Source organism: Microtus ochrogaster, unplaced genomic scaffold (genome assembly GCF_000317375.1).
Source record: "Microtus ochrogaster isolate Prairie Vole_2 unplaced genomic scaffold, MicOch1.0 UNK87, whole genome shotgun sequence".
NCBI classification, from domain to species: Eukaryota; Metazoa; Chordata; class Mammalia; order Rodentia; family Cricetidae; genus Microtus; species Microtus ochrogaster.
Window position 1 is genome coordinate 591872 of NW_004949185.1, and position 17175 is coordinate 609046.

Consider the following 17175-nt stretch of genomic DNA (forward strand, 5'->3'; position numbering starts at 1 on the left):
ATTCATCATCTGTCACAGACAAGCTGGTCCTCAGGTGCCACTCAGCCTGGCATCCCCCAGTCCCACCTCCACAGTCATGTGGGCCATGATTGCCCTCTGGTGGCCCTCCAGCGTCTCCAGGGCAATGTGGGCAATCTCGGCCTCTGTCTTCCCCAGGAACATCTGGCAGGCGGCTGCCAGCATCTCCTTGTTCTGGCCCTGGATTTTCACCTGCAGCCACAGTAGAGAGAGGAGGAAAGGTGGGTGCCTTGGGAGCACGGCTGGAGGAGGCGAGAGCAGCAGAAAGGCAGATTAGAGAAGTCAGTGGCCAGGGAAAGGTGGGTGTGGGCTTTGGGAGGAAGGCTCTGACAGCCTCACCTGGGCAATGCCCGTGACTGAGATGGGGACCCCATGGCGGGTATACACCTTTTCACTCTTGACATTGAGGGTCAGTGTGTTGAGAGAGATCCTAGGGGGAAAGGAGACACAGTAAGGGAAAGAGCGGAGAGGAAAATCGGTTGCCTCCCGGGGTTCTGTGACGACCTACCTCTGGATTTGTTGGATGCAGGGCAGGACAAAAACTCGGCCCCCAGCCACCATGACTGGGGGGCTCCTGCAGAACCCTGCAAGGTGAGGGCATAATGTGGCCATGGCAGAAGCCAAAATGACTACAGGGTGAGGTTGATGGGTGGAACACACTCAAGGGAGAATCTGGGAACTGAGGGACAGCATTACAAAAGCATTCTTGGAAAACAGAGGCTGGGAATCACGGTGGTTTGCGCCCACCGTGGCCAGAAGGTTGGGGTTGGTAAGGAGAGGAGGGGGGGCTTAGGGGTGGAGCGGGTGTCACGGGGTGGGACAAGACTTACCGGAGACCACCATGGCCTCATTTGGGCCACAAGTGAAAAACATGATTGAAGCTGCAGCTGGGGGATGGAGAGAAAGCCTTTGCAGAGGGGAAGGGGCCTTGTGGCACCTCCTCCTCCTCCATCAGGAGCACGCTCTGCCAGTGCCACCGCCCAGTCCCTTAAGCGCCCCACGACAGTCCTAAGATCCCCAGGGACTACTTCCTTGTGTCTGCTGATTCTCACGGCCTTCCTCTCCTGCGCCCCCTAGCCCCTCCATCCCACAAAGCTCTCCCGCGCTCAGGGGTCTGCAGACCGTTCCGCATTCTCCCCTCTACTCGGCCGCCTGTGGCTCCGCCTCCCCTCCCCACTCACCTTCCGCTACGCGGGTAGCAACCTTACTGGGGGGTCTTGGGAAGCGCGCGCGGAGGCGCCCAGAGCCCTAGAATGAGGCAAGGGCAGCTCGGGCAACCAGCTAACGGGAAGCTGCGCTGGCGCCCCCAACCCGACCGCACCCTGTTGCTGCAGCAGACGCGACCCCGCCCCCGACCAACCCCTTGGTCCGCCCCTTTCCCGGCAGGCCCCGCTCGGGTCCGCAGCACTCCACCTCTCTGCTGCGCAGGGGGCCGCCAGGCGCTCCCCACTCAGCACCCCCCTCCCGAGGAAGCCCCGCCCCACGAGGCCACGCCCTCCATGTCAGGTCGTTGGGTACCCGCCGTCCACCGTGAGTAAGCAGGTTACCACACTACCGGCTAACCGGGAAAACCGCAGACCCAGCAATGTATGACAGCATCCGGTGACCGGATATAGGTCTGGAACTCCAAGAAAAAGAGCTCGGGCCCCAAGAAGGGGTGCGGACCAGGGACATCCTCCCGCCACCTCCTTTTTTAATTTTTTTATTTTTTTGTCTTTTTAATTTTTGGTCGCTTGGGAAAAAAAAAAAACACTTGGAGAACTGCTGGTAATAATAACCGGCAATCAAGTTTATTCGTGTTCACAGAACATACTAGGCGACCCCCGACATCCGCCCTCTGACTATCCATGGACCCAAGACTCCCGCAGCCGCCCCTGAGAAGCAACCAGGGAGACATCAAAGACCACAGACCGAATTCCCAAGGGTCTGCCGAAAGCCTTACAACAGACTACAGAGTTGGGGTGCTGGAAGACGGAGTGTTACCCTAAACCTACGAACTACCACCAAGTCTAATTCCCAGGTGCTCCCTCCCGCCACTCTGTCTCCCCGACACTATAACTCATTAATAAATAATCCAGACATCTGTGTTACAGCAAGGGGGCATATCTCGCACCCCTGCATAAATTAGAATAAATATTACATACACCCCCTCCTTCATCTAGGAGGATATACATAAATACATAAATATTCATTAGGACACTGGGAAGGCCTCTGTCCTTCTCCAGTAGGCCTAGCCGGGACGCACGGTGCCTCGGGCTCCCCAAGCACTGGCATCTTGGCTGTAGTGTTCTGAGCTGGCGTTGCCTTATTAAGTCCCAGTTTGGGATACGCTCTGGCGCACCAGGTACGGCTGGTGCCTCTTTCGTTTTTTCGGACTGAGTGTGACCGGTCGCATTTAGAAGGCCGCTGGGTGTTGCTGAAGAAAAGCTTTGAGGTCCAGAGCGTAGTCCGAGGACTCGGAGGTCAGATTGAAGGGCTCGAAGAAGGGCGGCGCAGTGATGGGCGCAGAGATGGGTTCAGGTGACGCGGCACCGGTAGCATCCTCTGCGGCCAGGGTTTGCGATACACCTTCCTCAGCCATCAAGATCTGGCAGAAGACGATGGTGAGCAGGAGAAAGAGGACCCTCTTGGCAATGTTGGGTTCCTCGGTTGGCAACTGGCGCCGGACCTGGGAAGAGATAAAAGAGGGGAAAAGTCAGATCAAGGTCTCCGCGTCTAGTTGTTCCCGGTAAGTACCACAGCAACGCGAGCCCCTGATGCCCACTCCGGCGATACTCACCACTCGAGGGTAGAGCACCTTTCGGCTGCGTTTTCGGTGTCCGCGGGAAGTGTTCAGACGCGTGGAGGACGCTACCGCCGGCTCCGGGAGAGGGTCGAAGGTGAAAATCTCGGGACCGGAGCCCCGCCGGAGTTCCGAGCTGGCGGAGGGAGCGGGAGCCGGGGCCGGCAGGGCAGTCATGGTGTGGAGATGGTTGCGCGAGTGGCACATAGTTTCAGCGCTGTGCAGAGAGTGAGGAAGAATGCAGATCTCCAGCGAGGCGGCGCTAGTTATATAGTCAAAGAAGGGGACGGTCCCACGGAACTCCGCCCTTCTCAGCTGGGGAGCAGTTGGCTGCGAAGGGCTGGAAATTCCGTGGAGGAAGCAAAAAGTGTAGGTGGAGCCTTGACTGCCTACTCCTTAGGTGCCCCAGTGCACGTTTTTGCCCCGAAGTAGTGAATGCGGGTGGGTGCAATCGCTGGAAGTAAGCACATGTCCGGACATGCGGTGTCTAGAGGGGGCTCTCAGACGTGTAGCAGATGGTGCAGCCACCATGGTTAGACGCCCCGCAAGATCAAGGGAGCACAGAAAACACATCCACGTACTTGGAAGTATGCGTAGAAAAATTGCACAAACTTCCAAGAAGACTAAGAACACACTAAAACCCACAGACCCAGCTTTGCTTGCCTAGGCATACGTGAGAACGCAGACACACATCACATGTATTTCACAAGCATACACGTGTGTGCAATGACTGTTAGTGACAACCCGGTGAAGTTATTCAAAGAGGGGTAGAGCGGGGACAAGAAGTCAGCAGCCTCTGTTGGATAGGTCACAAAACGAGCCGTAAAATGAAGAGCTTTCTAAAATTGTGAGACATCGTGCCATGTGTCGCAGGCAGCATCATTCAGAGCCCACAGGAATTCTCTGCTGCTTTGGAGACCTCTCTCTTCCTGGACACAGAAGTCAACATTTCGGGGGACCCGGAACAGTTTGAGTAAAGGTGTTGTGGAAGTCACCCAGCACAATATGAAACTGTGACCCTCTTCCCTGAGGCTTGCCAAGGAGGGTATCCTGAACCCAGGAGTTTGGGACCAGTCTAGGGAACGTAGCAAGATCAGTTTCAAAACAAACAAACAAACAAACAAACAAAAAAAACCAAAAAAGGGGCTGGAGAGATGGCACAGTGGTTAAGAGCACTTGCTGCTCTTGCGGTGGTCCTGGGATCAGTTCCCAGAACTCAAAGGGCAGCTCACAACCAGTCCCAGGGGATCTGGTGCCCTTTCCTGGACTCTGTAGGCACCAGGTATGCATGCAGTACACATACAGACAGACATACAAAATACTCATATACATAAAATAAAAGGGAAATGTTTTAAAATGAAACAAAACAAACCTCCCCCCCCTCAAAAAAAGCCAGGTGAGATGGCTCAGAGGGTGAAGGTGATTGTTGCTAGGTCTGATGACCCAAATTTGACCCCTGGGATCCACATGGTAGAAGTGGTTCTTAGAAAGCCACCCTCTGACTTCCACATATGGTCTACATATGCCCACGCATACACACATCCGAATAAATAATCAAATTACATACAAATATATATGTGCTGTTGAAAGCTCCCAGGTTGGCGTTGCAGGAGGGAAGCAAGCCAGATACAGCTGTCACTTTGGTCTGGGCTTACAAGGCAGCCATGACCAGAACTCTTCTGAGGGTCCTAAGAAGACTATCAAAGGGGACCCCGAGGAGCTGGTGTTCACCTCTGACTAATCAGTCAGGAAGACTTCAGCCAAGAGTGACCTTTGAGATGACCCAATAGGTGGGATATGACACATTCAGATGGGAAGAGGTGACTGTGGAAAAAAAAAAAAAAACGGAGCTGGAAAAGTACAGGACTCATCTGGAGGAAAGCAATGTCACAGTAAGTTTCCTGGGAAGTGCTAATGGCGGGTGAGGAACTAGACAGAGAGGAGCACTCACAGGGCAGACCCCAGACTGGAGCACAATCCAGGAGAAGAGCAATCTAAGCTGGGAACTGTCTGGGATGGGGACTAAGGGGCCATGAGCTACTGGAGGGGCTCAGGTAAAGGTAACAGCAGCCCAAAACAAGACCGGAAGACACATTGCTGGCGTGAGATCACCAGATTTGGGTGATTTGGGTAAATACGTTGGCGTATCGTCGGAGGAAGAACACGTAGGAGCCTTAAAATAGAACTGGCTCCAGGGTGAGCCTGGCCCAGAACTTTATCTCATTTTGAGCCCGGTGAGTACATGTGAGTCCCATCATTCGGTCAGAAGCTGTGCTACACACGCTTGTCCTTCATAGAACCCAGCACAGTGGAGCCAAAGGAGCAAGAAGAGGGTGCTGGAAGCCCTGGAACTGGGTATAAGCCGCCTGTTATGGGTGTTGGGAGCCAAACTGCAGCCTTCCGCAAGAGCGAGAAGTGCTCCTACCTCCTGAGCCTTCTCTCTAGCCCTCAATAATCTTACTAAGTAAAGATGAAAATACAGAGCTATAAGGGTACACATAATATTCTCAGACTGGCTAGGGCCTCCAGGCTTCTGGAATATGAATATGTTCCTTTAAACTTCCCAGAGAAACAGCGTCTTAGGAAAAGCTGGGGAGCTTCTGCTCTTGTTGAGGATCCGGCTTTGACCAGCATCTGCATGGTGGCCACCCTTAACTCCAGTTCCAGGGGCTCTAATAGTGTCTCTGATCTCTGGAACCACAGATGTACGTGGGTGCACAGACACACACATAAAAAACAGATTTATTTATTTTTAAGATTTATTGATCATGTGTACAGTGTTCTGCCTGCACATATGTTTGCAGGCCAGAAGAGGGCACCGGATCTCATTACAGATGGTTGCGAGCCTCCATGTGGTTGCTGGGAATTGAACTCAGGACTTCTGGAAGAACAGTTAGTGCTTTTAACCGCTGAGCCATCCCTCCAGCCCAGAACAAATAAATTTAATTAATTTGTGTGTGTGTGTGTGTGTGTGTGTTTGTTTTTCAAGACAGGGGAGCCTGTCCTGGAACTCTCTTTGTAGAGTAGGCTGGCCTTGAACTCACAGAGAGACTGTCTCGTCTCTGTCTCCCGAGTGCTGGGATTAAAGGCTGTGCCACCACTGCCTGGCTAATTAAAACTTTTTTTTTTTTTAAGGAAAAGCTGAAATTTCTTTTTTTAAGCTTAAAAACAAAAACCCAAAAAACTGGAAACTGAAAATGGGGCCTCTGTCTGCTAGGCTAATGCTTTACCACTTAGCTATATTCAACCTAGAAGTTTTCTGTTTATTTATTTATTTGACTTTTCAAGACAGGGTTTCTCTGTGTAGTCCTGGCTGACCTGAAACTAGCTCTGTAGACCAGGCTGGCCTTGAACTCACAGAGCTCTACCTGCCTGTCTCCTGAGTGCTGGGATTAAAGCCATACACTGCCATGGCTTCCAACTCAACCTGGAAGTTTTAAACATTATTATTGTATTTATTTGGGGGTGGATGGGTCACAGGAGAACTTTCCTTCCTCCATGTGGGCTTCACTGGGCTGAGCTCAGGCCTCCAGGCTTGGTAGTGAGTACCTTTTCCTCCCGAGCCATCTCGTCAACCCTAGAACTGCGTTTACACCAAACAGGAAACACACGGGCATTTTTTCTCAACCAAGGATGCTTAGGAAAGCACATAAGCCTCACACTTGTGCTATAAATAGAGGTTTCACTGCTGTGTATGTGACTGTTTCCTGGGATTAATATCCCCATCTAAACACGGGGGACAGCTCCCACATCACATACACCTCTTCCTGTAGGGGAAACAACCCTCCTTCTCATATCTGCCTTGCCTATCGGCCAGTGTCCCCAGGTTTGCACCTGAGGGGAGGCTACTGCACACCTGCCCACACTCTCCTCCCGGGTAACTCACACATGGAGAGGATTAGAGGAAACTGTTTGGTGGGGGAGAGGGGGAGCCCCCCAGGTTAGGGATGCTTCACTTGTTTGTGATGGAAAATTTCTTCAGGGCTTCAGTCAGGGAGGGGAAAGAAAAGAGACCTCGGGTTCAGGTTTCAACACAAACTCCCACATCTGAATTCTGGCTCCAGCTGGGCCTAGTTAGCTTTACCGTTCTCCCCAAACAGGGACATTTCTTGTGGCCATAGCAGCACGGGATGGCGAGATGACCCAGAGAACCCAGCTTGTTGCCGTCCCTTCTCCCCTGGTCTCATCCCATCTCCAGAGTCTCTGGAGACTCTGGAATCTGCCACCCAGGAAGCTGGGGAAGGTAGAGAGTGAGTCATTAAACCAAGGAGGGGGCGTGGGAGTGGGGGCTGGGGGGAGTTAAAGCCAGGAAGTACCAGAGGCTGAGAGCATCAGCTGGGCCAGTGCCCAGTGCGCTCATCCTAGAGACACAGGCCCCTGGCTTCCCTTCCTCTCCCCAGGCCAGCGTGCTCCTTCATTTCCTCCCTCTGACCTGGGGTCTTGTCTCCCACCAGCACCCCCTTCTCAGCCTCTTGTTTTACTTCACAAACCAACAAAAGTAGTTGGAAAAAAATTTTATATCTTGGTTTACGTCTTTAATAATTCTTTTGGTGCTGGAGATTGAACCCAGAACTTGTTGAATGCTCACCCTGTACTCCATCTCTGAGCTACACCCCAAGGCTGGGTCTAGTCTCATCTTCAGGAGTGGACAAGTCACACACGCTCACACGCTCTTCACCTCCATGCCGCTCCCTGGTACCCTCAGTAGCTGGCCTGGCGCCTCGATGGGGTTAATACAAAGTTTTATCTTCGAAAAACACAAAAACCCCACTTGTTTCGTGTGTATGGATGTTTGGCCTGTATGTAGGTCTATACACCATGTGCAGTGCCCTTGGGGGCAGAAGGCAGTGCCAATCCCCTGGGATTAGAATTACGGAAGGTTGTGAGCTTCTGTGGGTGTTGTGGATCTGATGAGGGTCCTTCGGAAGAATAGCTAGCACTCGTACGTACGGAGCCATTGCTCCAGCCCCGAACACATGGTTTTCAGTCTGTCCCTTCTAAACTTCATTCCGGTGTTTGTCCAGGTTTATCCCTTCAGAACCTTGCTTGCGCTTCTTCTTCCAAGCAAAAGTTGGAGTCTACTCAGCTGTGGCTCAGGTTCATCTGCCCCTCCTGCAGATAAAGAAGCCCCTGCCTTCTCCTTCACCAGGACTAGGCCAGGGTTGCGTCCCACCTGGAGTGCCACAATGTGGCTTTCCATAGCCTAATGGCAACCCAGGGACCTGGGAAATGGCTGCAGGCAGAAGAGGGGAACAGTAGACCTTTGAAAGTGTGTGCTTCTGAGATAGAGAAGCAGGGCGGAGAAATGCAGCCAGAGATTTGGGGGCTGAGAAGGACAGCCAAAGGCTCCTACTCGCACGGCATGTCGATATGTTGCTGACCGAGACAAGTTTGAGGCGGAAACCAAGGGAAGCAAAAGGAACATATTACAAGCTAGTGGCACTGAGGAAATCCGGTTCTGTTATTTGTTAACCATGCCATGCTAGGCCGGTTACTCTTTGAAAACCTGTTTCCTCAATTAGCAAGTGGGCGGACTGGTCTTTCAGTTAGGCAGAGATTAAATGCTTGGTGCACAAGTTATCATCATGTTACAAGATATGTTGCATGCTTTCTCTCACATTTGCTATCGAGATCATAAAACCTAAAAAAGAAAATGAAAGAAGAAACAGGGATTCATTGAGAGAAAAGAGCCAGTGGGAAGACAACGGGGAGGAGGGGAATCTGAGCAAAGCATACGATACAGACAATGCCGTAATAAAACAAAACCCTTCCCTCTAGACAATGAATGCACACTATTAAAAATAACCAAGGCGCTGGCTCAGTGGTCACGTGCGTTTGCTGCTCTTCCAGAGGTCTCTAGCACCCATAACCAGCAACTCACACCAGCCTACTCCAGCTCGACACCCAGTGGCCTCTTCTGATCCTAGGGGGCACCTGCATTCATGTGTGTATACACCCCAATAGCCACACATACAGCCACAGAATTAAAAATAAAATGAATCTTAGAAAAAAATGAATTGAGTACGCCGGCACACGCCTTTAATGCTAGGTGGTCTCTGTGAGTTGGAATCAACCTATTGACATAGCAAGTTCCTGGACAGCCAGGTCTACATGGACAGACCCCGACTAAAAAGCAAAAAATAAAAAGGACAGAGGGAGGAGGCTAGTGACCCTATTCACCCCTCGAAGAAAGAGCCAAAAATAATAAATAAACTTGGGTAGCAGCCATTGTTGTGAGTCTGGGGGCAGGAGCTTTGGGAGCAAAGATGGGCACTGTGAGCGGGCTCCAGCAGGAAAGCAGCCTAACTCGGTAAGATTCTAGGAGACACAGTTCCTTCTCCCTTCCCTTCGCTGTCTATCTCAGGCAGTTTTTGTGGCTCTTTGTTTATCATCGAGAAAGGAGGGTTCTGCATTCCTGCTTCTTGCTCAGCCAATGCAAGCGATTTTACACGCTCACCCTTGCTCCCAGCTGTCCTACGCGCACACACAGTCCAGCAGGAACAATTCTGGCCAGAGGCGTACACTCCCTAACAGGAGTAGAGCACAGTGTGTGTCTTAGGCAGTTAATAAATGACCCCTGAAGCCGATTGTTAGCTTCGACCAGGCCCTGGCAATTTCCTATGACGTAAAAGCGAAGCAAGTGTGCCTGGAGCGAAGCACCGGGCGAGCCCCGGCAGTAAGTGGACCACCTGCTCCGTGATGCAGCTCTGCCTGGCCCAGCCCAGCTCTGTCCAGCTGCGTCTCAGATCCAACTCTCCACACCCCTGCTCTCCCACCAGGCAGCCGTCCCAAACCAGCTTTCAGGACCTGGTTTTCTCTTTGCCTCTCAGTTTCTTTCTTGCCATCTTATAATTCTTTTCTTTGTTTGTTTACTTTGGTTTGTTTTTTTTCAAGACAGGGTTTCTCTGCAGCTTTAGATCCTGTCCTAGAACTCACTCTGTAGTCCAGACTGGCCTCGAACTCACAGAGATCTGCCTGTCTCTGCCTCCCGAGTGCTGGGATTAAAGGCGTGCGCCACCACAGTCCGGCACCAGATTATCATTCTACGAAGGTTGACTTGTCCATTTTGTTGGCTGCTGTTTCCAATTTTCCTGTTCCCAGGAATAGTGGGAACATGGTGGAAAGGGAGGACCAACTCCCACAGATGGTCTTCTGATTTCCACTCACATACTGTGGCAGGAATGTTTATACACACACACACACTCACACGCACACTTACACAAGTTTAAAGAAAAAAGGCAGGGACTAGTGTAGACCAAGTTGACCTTGAACTCTGACAGGGCTGAGGATGACCTTGAACTGATTGACCCTCCAGCCTCTACCTTCTGAATGCTGGGGTTACAGGCAAGTGTGACCACCATGCCCAGTTTATGGGGTACTGGACTTTGAACTCAGGGCCTCCTGTATGCTAGGCCAGCACTCTACCAACTACTCTACAAGGCCTCACACAGCTCTCTGACACAGATCTTGCTTTGTAGCTCAGCTTGGCTTTCAGTTCTTCTTGATTTTAGCCAAAAGGCCAAAGAATGATAGCGATGCCCCTCACTGTACACCTCACCTCCCTGCCTATGCCTCCTGAGTGTTCCTCACTCGGCTTAACTGAAATTTTAAAGCCCCCCCCCCTGGGGGGTGGAGTGGGATTCAACCCAGTGCCTTACACATGCTCGGCCAGCACTTTTCCCAGTGAGCCACACCGCAGCCCCCTAGAGCTGGGCGTCAACAGAGACTGAGCTAGAGACGGAATCATGTGGGAGTCCGTCTGCCGCTCCCTTCACTACTCCCGCATCAGCCATTGGAGAGGGGGCTGAACCTAGGGCACCCTCCCGCTGAGCCACAGCCTCCCCCACCCCCGCACACCTTTTTGAGACAAAATCAAAATATAATCACGGGGGAAAGGTACGAGGAATAAAGTCGTCTCTTGCCTTTTCCGGCACCCTGTATTTACTGGCGACTGACCTCTACAGTCAAAGGCCTTTCACCGAAGGCCTGCCAGCCGGCCGAGGTCTATTTCCGAAGCCCCATGATTCAGCAGCATCTCTCACAGATCCCCGAAAGTCAGACGTGCCTCCCTCCCCCTTTCACAACAACCGCCAAAGGCCCTTTTCTTTAAAGGTTCGAAGGGAATGTCCCCTCCCAGGGAGGCCTGGGGCCAGAGGTGGTGCTCCGTGGAGGGCTGGCCAGAAGCCAGCGGGGATCGCGTGTTAGGACAGGCTTGATCTGCTGCCAAGGGTGAGCCCTGCCGTGGTTTTCTGGGAAGAGTAGATGCCATGTGACTCAGAACCAAGTTAGGGAAAAAACAACCTCACTAAATCCCTGGCACCCTGCCGCCCCAGTATGGCTTTGGCTGTGACCTCATGAAAGAGGAAGCTGGGCCGGGCAGACTGGATGTAGCTTTGTTTCCCCTTCGGGTTTTCTCTCCCCGCCTCACAGTTTCCCTAGAGTGTCTGGGCCTGAAGCTGCCGTCATCCTGGCTCCCGAGCCGACTTTCCCTGCCTCACCCAGCACGGTGGGTGGGTGGCTCACCAGGGGAACGTGGAGGACAGCATGCGATTTTCTCTTGGTCAGCGCTGAACTCCGTCCCTGGATGGTGCCTGCCCATTTAAAGTTGCTCCTGTCTGCTGAATCTCAAGATGAACCCCAGAATATAGGAGTGGTTGTATAGCTACATTCCGCAGTTCAGAAAAGAAAACAGGGGCTCCCACATTCCCGTGCAGCTGAGCCACACTTGGAACTGCTGAATCTCAGCCGAGAACAACTTATCTAATGATGTTGGTATTCAGAACTATTCACTACCAGAAATGAGGACAGTGATGGGCCACAAAGAACCTTCCGAAATCCAGGTGTGTGTGTAGTGTGAGCTTGAAGTCTACGAGGTTACACAAGACCCTGACTCAAAAGACAAAAGCTAAGTGTTGGTAATCACCTGGCCGACTGAGGCAGGAAGCTCATTCTGAGTTCTAGGCCAGTCTGATTTAAGTATAGAGCCTTGGGCCACTCAGGATGACATAGCAAGACACTGTTTCAAAAAAAAAAAAAAAAAATGACAGAAGAAATGCCTCAGTGCCCAAAGGTACTTTGCCTCCAAGCCTGAAAAACCTCATTTTGTCCAGGTCCCACATGATGGAAGGAGAGAATCAGTTCTTAGAGTTTCCTCTTTCTCGTGCATGCACCTATACACAGCACACTAAATACATAAATGCACTGTAATGATAATTTTTAAGAAACCATTGAGCCATCGAGATGGCTCGGAGGGTGGAAGAGCTGGCTGCCAGTCCTGCCACGGCCCACACGGTAAAGGAGACAACTGACTCCCGCAAACTGAATAATTGGATATTGGATATTTTTTTATTTTCTCTCTTGGGATACTTTTTGTCCTAAAAGCTTTAAGAAAAGATTTACTTATTTTATGTGTCTGAGTGTTTTCCAGCCATATGCATGTCTGGTACCCACATAGGTCAAAAGGATGCATCAGATCCTCTGGAACTGGAGTTACAGGTGGTTGTGAGCAGCCATGTGGGTGCCTAGATTGCGCAGCCATCTCTTTAGATCTAATTTATTATTTTTTTCTTAATTTTTTTTTTTTTTTTTGGTTTTTCGAGACAGGGTTTCTCTGTGGCTTTGGAGCCTGTCCTGGCACTAGCTCTGTAGACCAGGCTGGTCTCGAACTCACAGAGATCCACTTGCCTCTGCCTCCCGAGTGCTGGGATTAAAGGCGTGCGCCACCATCACCCGGCTTCTAATTTATTCTTTAAGAGATTTATTTGTGTGTGTGTGTGTGTGTATAAATGTTTCACCTGCAGTATGTAAATACACCTTATACATGTCCAGTGCTCATGGATGCTAGAAGAAGGTGTTGGATTCCCTGGAACTGGAGTTGCAGAAGATTGTGATCCACAGATAAGGGTACTAAGAATTATAGATGGGTCCTCTGCAAGAGAAGTCAGTGCTCTTAATAAGACCATCTCTCCAGTCAGTGCTCTTAATAAGACCATCTCTCCAGTCCCTGTTTTGTTACTTTCTCTCTCTCTCTCTTTTTTTTGGGGGGGGGGTTGAGACATGGTTTCTCGGTATAGTCCTGGCTGTCCTGGAACTAGCTCTTGTAAACCAAGCTGGCCCTGAACTCACAGAGATCCACCTGCCTTTGCCTCCTGAGTGCTGGGATTAAAGGTGTGCGCCACCATCACCCAGCTATTATTCTCTTTTTTATTATTTGATTTTTTTTTTTTGAGACAGGGTTTCTCTGTAGCTTTGGATCCTGTCCTGGAACTCGCTCTGTAGACCAGGCTGGCCTCGAACTCACAAAGATCTACCTGTTTCTACATCACAAGTGTTGGGATTAAAGGTGTGTGCCACCACCACCCGGCCTACTCTCTTTTTGTAGAAAAAGATGTATTTATTTTCATCTAATGTGTATCTTATGTGTGAGTGTCTATATGTATGTACATCATGTGGTTAGTGAGCGGAGGTCAGAAAAGGGCACTGGATTCCCTAGAACTGAAGTAACAAGTGTTTGTGAGCTGACCTGTGGGTGCCGGGAATCCAAGCCTGGTCCTCCGCAAGGGCAGCAAGTGCTCTTAACCTCTGGCTTCTCTGGGGCCCTTATTTTTATTCTTTTGTTTGTTTGTTTGTTTGTTTAGTAGGAGAACATCACACCACTGAGCCACAAACCCAGCTTACTGGTATATTTTTAACTTCAGGAAAATTGTCAACTGTTTTTTCCCAAAGTGGTTTGGTTCTTGAGCTAGGCCTTACTTTGCATTTCAGGTCTCGAACTTTCTGCTTTCGCCTGATGACGGGCAAGGTTGCAATTGCCACGCCCAGTTTTGCAAGACTGTTAAAGAGATGGCGTTGAAATGTCCCCGAGGTAGTCTTGCTTTAAAAATACAAGCCAAAGCATTTTCTTTGTCAAAGACAGGTTCCTACCTGGGTTACCTCAGGGGACAGAAATGGGCTGGCATGTTACCAGAAGCTTCTTCAGACCTGCACATCCTGGGAGCTCACAGCAGCTTCAGCACCAGCCTCTCCCCATTGGCTTCGCACCAGTGCTGGGTGTGTGTGACATTACCAGCCCAGGTCCTGCAGCTCACACGACGCCCTGCGTAAAGGCACGGTGCTAAGGGCTGAAATCCAACCTCTCCCCCACAGTTACTGTCTATGTCTTTGTTTCGTGGTTGATGGACTTTCTCACAACTATACATCCACACAGTGGGTGTCGGTTTGAATCCAGGTCTCCCTGTTTTGGCACATGGGCTGCAACAGGGTAGGATGGAGATGGAGGCTAGAATCGGTTCACCATGGTCCACTTCCACGTTTTAACCCATTTCCTTTTCTAGTGAGCTCTGGAGAAGGTAAGGTTGTCCCTCTATTGGCGTTTTGGGAGAGGGCCCTGGAGGCGCTGAAGAGCTGGTTGAGGCAAGCTGGATTTGGCTCCCAGGAACGTTGGCTTCAGGAACAAAACTAAACAATGCCCTTGCTTTCCTGCCTCTCTGAGGTCCTCAGACTTGCAGCGTGCTGCTCATTGCCCTCGGGCTGAGGCTTGGTGGTTTGTGCCTCTCTAAAGACTTAGTCTCAAAGGTCGTGTATATAACTCCCTGGGCTACAGTTATTCGGTTGGTTATTCTGACCCAGTGCCAGCCCTTGGGGAGAAGTCAGTACCCCTAGCTTGGGTCCTGGTTTAGGGGGCAAGACAGCCAATGACTATGAACTTTCCTTCAACTGAGGTGAGACTCTTGCAGGTCTCAAGGTCATTTCAGAGGACCGTTTGCAGCCTTGGGAGAGGGCATAGCACCAGTAGGCAAAGGCAGAAGAATCATGAGTTCAAGGTCACCCTGGACTACAGGAGACCTGTCTTTAAAAAAAAAAAAACCCCAACAACAAACAAAACCAATTAGTCTAAACACAAAAAGATTAGAGCCAATAATGATCAATCAGCAAGTGTGCTGGTGATCTGGCAGGAAAGAGCAGAGACACAACATTCCCATCTCACAGAAAGACGTGGTACTGACACTAGGCTGGAGAGGACCTGGGAAGACATGGGTGCAGACCGATGGGGTTAATTTTGTGTGCCTTGCTGAGGATAAGCCCAGAGAGTGATGCGCGCCAAGCAAGCGATGTACGGTGCCATCACGCCTCATCCCCAGCTCTTCTGCTTCTTCCAAGAGTCAGGTTCATCTCCTCTCTTTTCTTTTCTTCCACTGACTATTCAAGAGTCTGGAAACCACTTCCTAAGAAATCTCTGAAGAAAGGGAAACACACTTACGGTCACATCCATGACCACACTTCTACGGAAAGGAAGCCCAGAGTGTGAAAGGGAACCCAGGCCACTGAGTTCCCATTCTCACTGGCCATCTGGAAAATCAACTAGTCCAGAGCGTTCTCAGCTCCTGAGCGCCGGAGTCCTCCCAGCAGCCCTAGAGGACACAGGTGTGTGGCGGAGGACACGGCTGCAGGCCCCAGGGTGGCTGTATGTGCTGTGAACCCCACACTCACAGGCTGACTGTCAGTGCCTCTCAACTAAGAGCATAGGGAGGTTAGGACGTGAACTACGGCTCCTGGACCAGTTATAGGACACACACCTTTAAATATAGCACCGGGGAGTTAGAAGATGTTTGAGGTCAGCTTGGTTTGTGTATCAAGTCCCAAGCCAATTTAGGGCTACATAGTGAGACTGTCTTTTAAAAAAATGTTTATAGGTCAGGCAGTGGTGGCACACGCCTTTAATCCCGGTACTCAGGAGGGGAGGCAAGCAGATCTCTGTGAGTTTGAGGCCAGCCTAATCTACAGAACTAGCTCCAGGACAGGCTCCAACAGTACAGAGAAACCCTGTCTTGAAAAACTAAAAAAAAAATAAATAAATAAATAAAAAATGAAAAAAAAAATAAAATTATAACCTAGTTAAGGGAACATAAGCGATAAGAATATCTACATAAAAGTGTTCTATATTTCCGTGTGCCTCCATCTCACGCATAGTAACGAACATTATTTAGGATATTAGACCCTAACAAGTACTTTTCTCCCCCTATGATGATGCAACAGAGCTAGGCATGAGGGCCAGTGCCTATGAATCCCAGAGCTTGGAAGCTGAGGCAGGGGAATTGTTACACATATGAGGTCAGCTTGTTCTCCACAGTGAGACCTTGTCTCACCCCCTACACACACTCCCCACAGAGCAAAAAAGGGAGATGGAGCCGGTGACAGAGCTGGCTGAGCGTGATCGGAATGCTAAGGCAGAAAGCAAATGTCCCGGAATTCCCTTGGAATTCCTGACCATGGCGCAGGGTCTTGGGTGAAGCAGAATCAGCAAGAGGATGACACCAACCTGGATGAGACTCCTTGCTCTCTTACTGAAAATAAAACTTGCCCATTTTTCCCCTTACAGTTTCTTTTCTTCCTTTTTTTTTTTTCCTTTTTGGTGTTTTTTGTTTTGTTTTCCGAGACAGGGTTTTTCTGTGTATCCCTGGCTGTCCTGGAACTCACTCTGTAGACCAGGCTGGCCTCAGACTCACAGAGATCCACCTGCCTCTGCCTCCCGAGGGCTGGGATCAAAGGCGTGCGCCACCACAGCCCGGCTTCCCTTGTAGTTTTTAAGGAGATAATTGAAAAATCTATTTTAATTTCTAGAAGATAAAATTCAGATTGACAGTACTTAGTGGTCTCTTTTCTCTCCATCTAAACGATCAGCATATTAAAAACAAAGCCAGCACCGCCCCCTCCCCACGCATTCACAGAACTCTCGACACAGTGGTTTGGACACCCAGCTGCAATAGAGCACGAGCTGCCTTTATTTCATAACCCTATCCATGATGAGTTTCCACTGGCCTGTACCAGCACCCAACCCAACACGGTTATATAATTCCAGCTCTGCCCTCAGCTCCTGCAGTGAGGAACACAAGAAGCCCAGCCTCGCCCTCCGAGCAGGCTTGCCCAGCCTGGTACACAGCCACTTTCTTGCCAGTAGGGATTAGGAAGGATCCTGAGGTTCTGAGCCTCTCACCTCAGCTTCCTTACATTTTCCTAATGCTTTTACTTTTCTTCTTCCTCTGTGTGAGCCTGTGCAGGCCAGAGGTCAACTTCTGTCCAACCTCCTCACCCTCCACCCCCTCGTTTTTCTTTGAAACAGGAACTTTTACTGAGGCATGGAACTTAGGCATTGGGCAAGATTGGCTGGCATGCTATCCCAGACATGAGCCTGTCCCCACTTCCTCAGCACTGAGATTGCAAGGGGTGCCAGGTGCCCAATCATGGTTTTCTCTTTCTTTCTTTCTTTCTTTCTTTCTTTCTTTCTTTCTTTCTTTCTTTCTTTCTTTCTTTCTTTCTTTCACAGAGATCCACCTGCCTCTGCCTCCCAAGTGCAGAGACTAAAGGAGTGTACTAGC

General features: G+C 50.4%; 2 protein-coding genes across 2 annotated transcripts in view; both read right to left on the bottom strand.

Moving 5' to 3' along the window:
- The window catches only part of Flot1 (flotillin 1), an 8354-nt gene extending 6997 nt beyond the window's left edge, over positions 1 to 1357 (bottom strand). The window contains exons 1-5 of the mRNA XM_005370755.2: positions 1200 to 1357; positions 849 to 905; positions 527 to 602; positions 358 to 448; positions 46 to 210 (exon numbers count right to left, since the gene is read on the bottom strand). Of these exons, the coding sequence (XP_005370812.1) occupies positions 46 to 210; positions 358 to 448; positions 527 to 602; positions 849 to 891 (375 nt within the window). The 5' untranslated portion in view covers positions 892 to 905; positions 1200 to 1357. The remainder of the gene's footprint in view (positions 1 to 45; positions 211 to 357; positions 449 to 526; positions 603 to 848; positions 906 to 1199) is intronic.
- Positions 1358 to 1786: 429 nt separating this feature from the next.
- Ier3 (immediate early response 3) lies at positions 1787 to 3082 on the bottom strand. The gene is made up of 2 exons (XM_005370756.2): positions 2798 to 3082; positions 1787 to 2686 (listed from the first exon to the last, which is right to left on the bottom strand). Exons 1-2 carry the CDS (start codon positions 3005 to 3007, stop codon positions 2414 to 2416), a joined length of 483 nt encoding a protein of 160 aa, XP_005370813.1. The 5' UTR covers positions 3008 to 3082; the 3' UTR covers positions 1787 to 2413.
- Positions 3083 to 17175: the final 14093 nt, after the last annotated feature.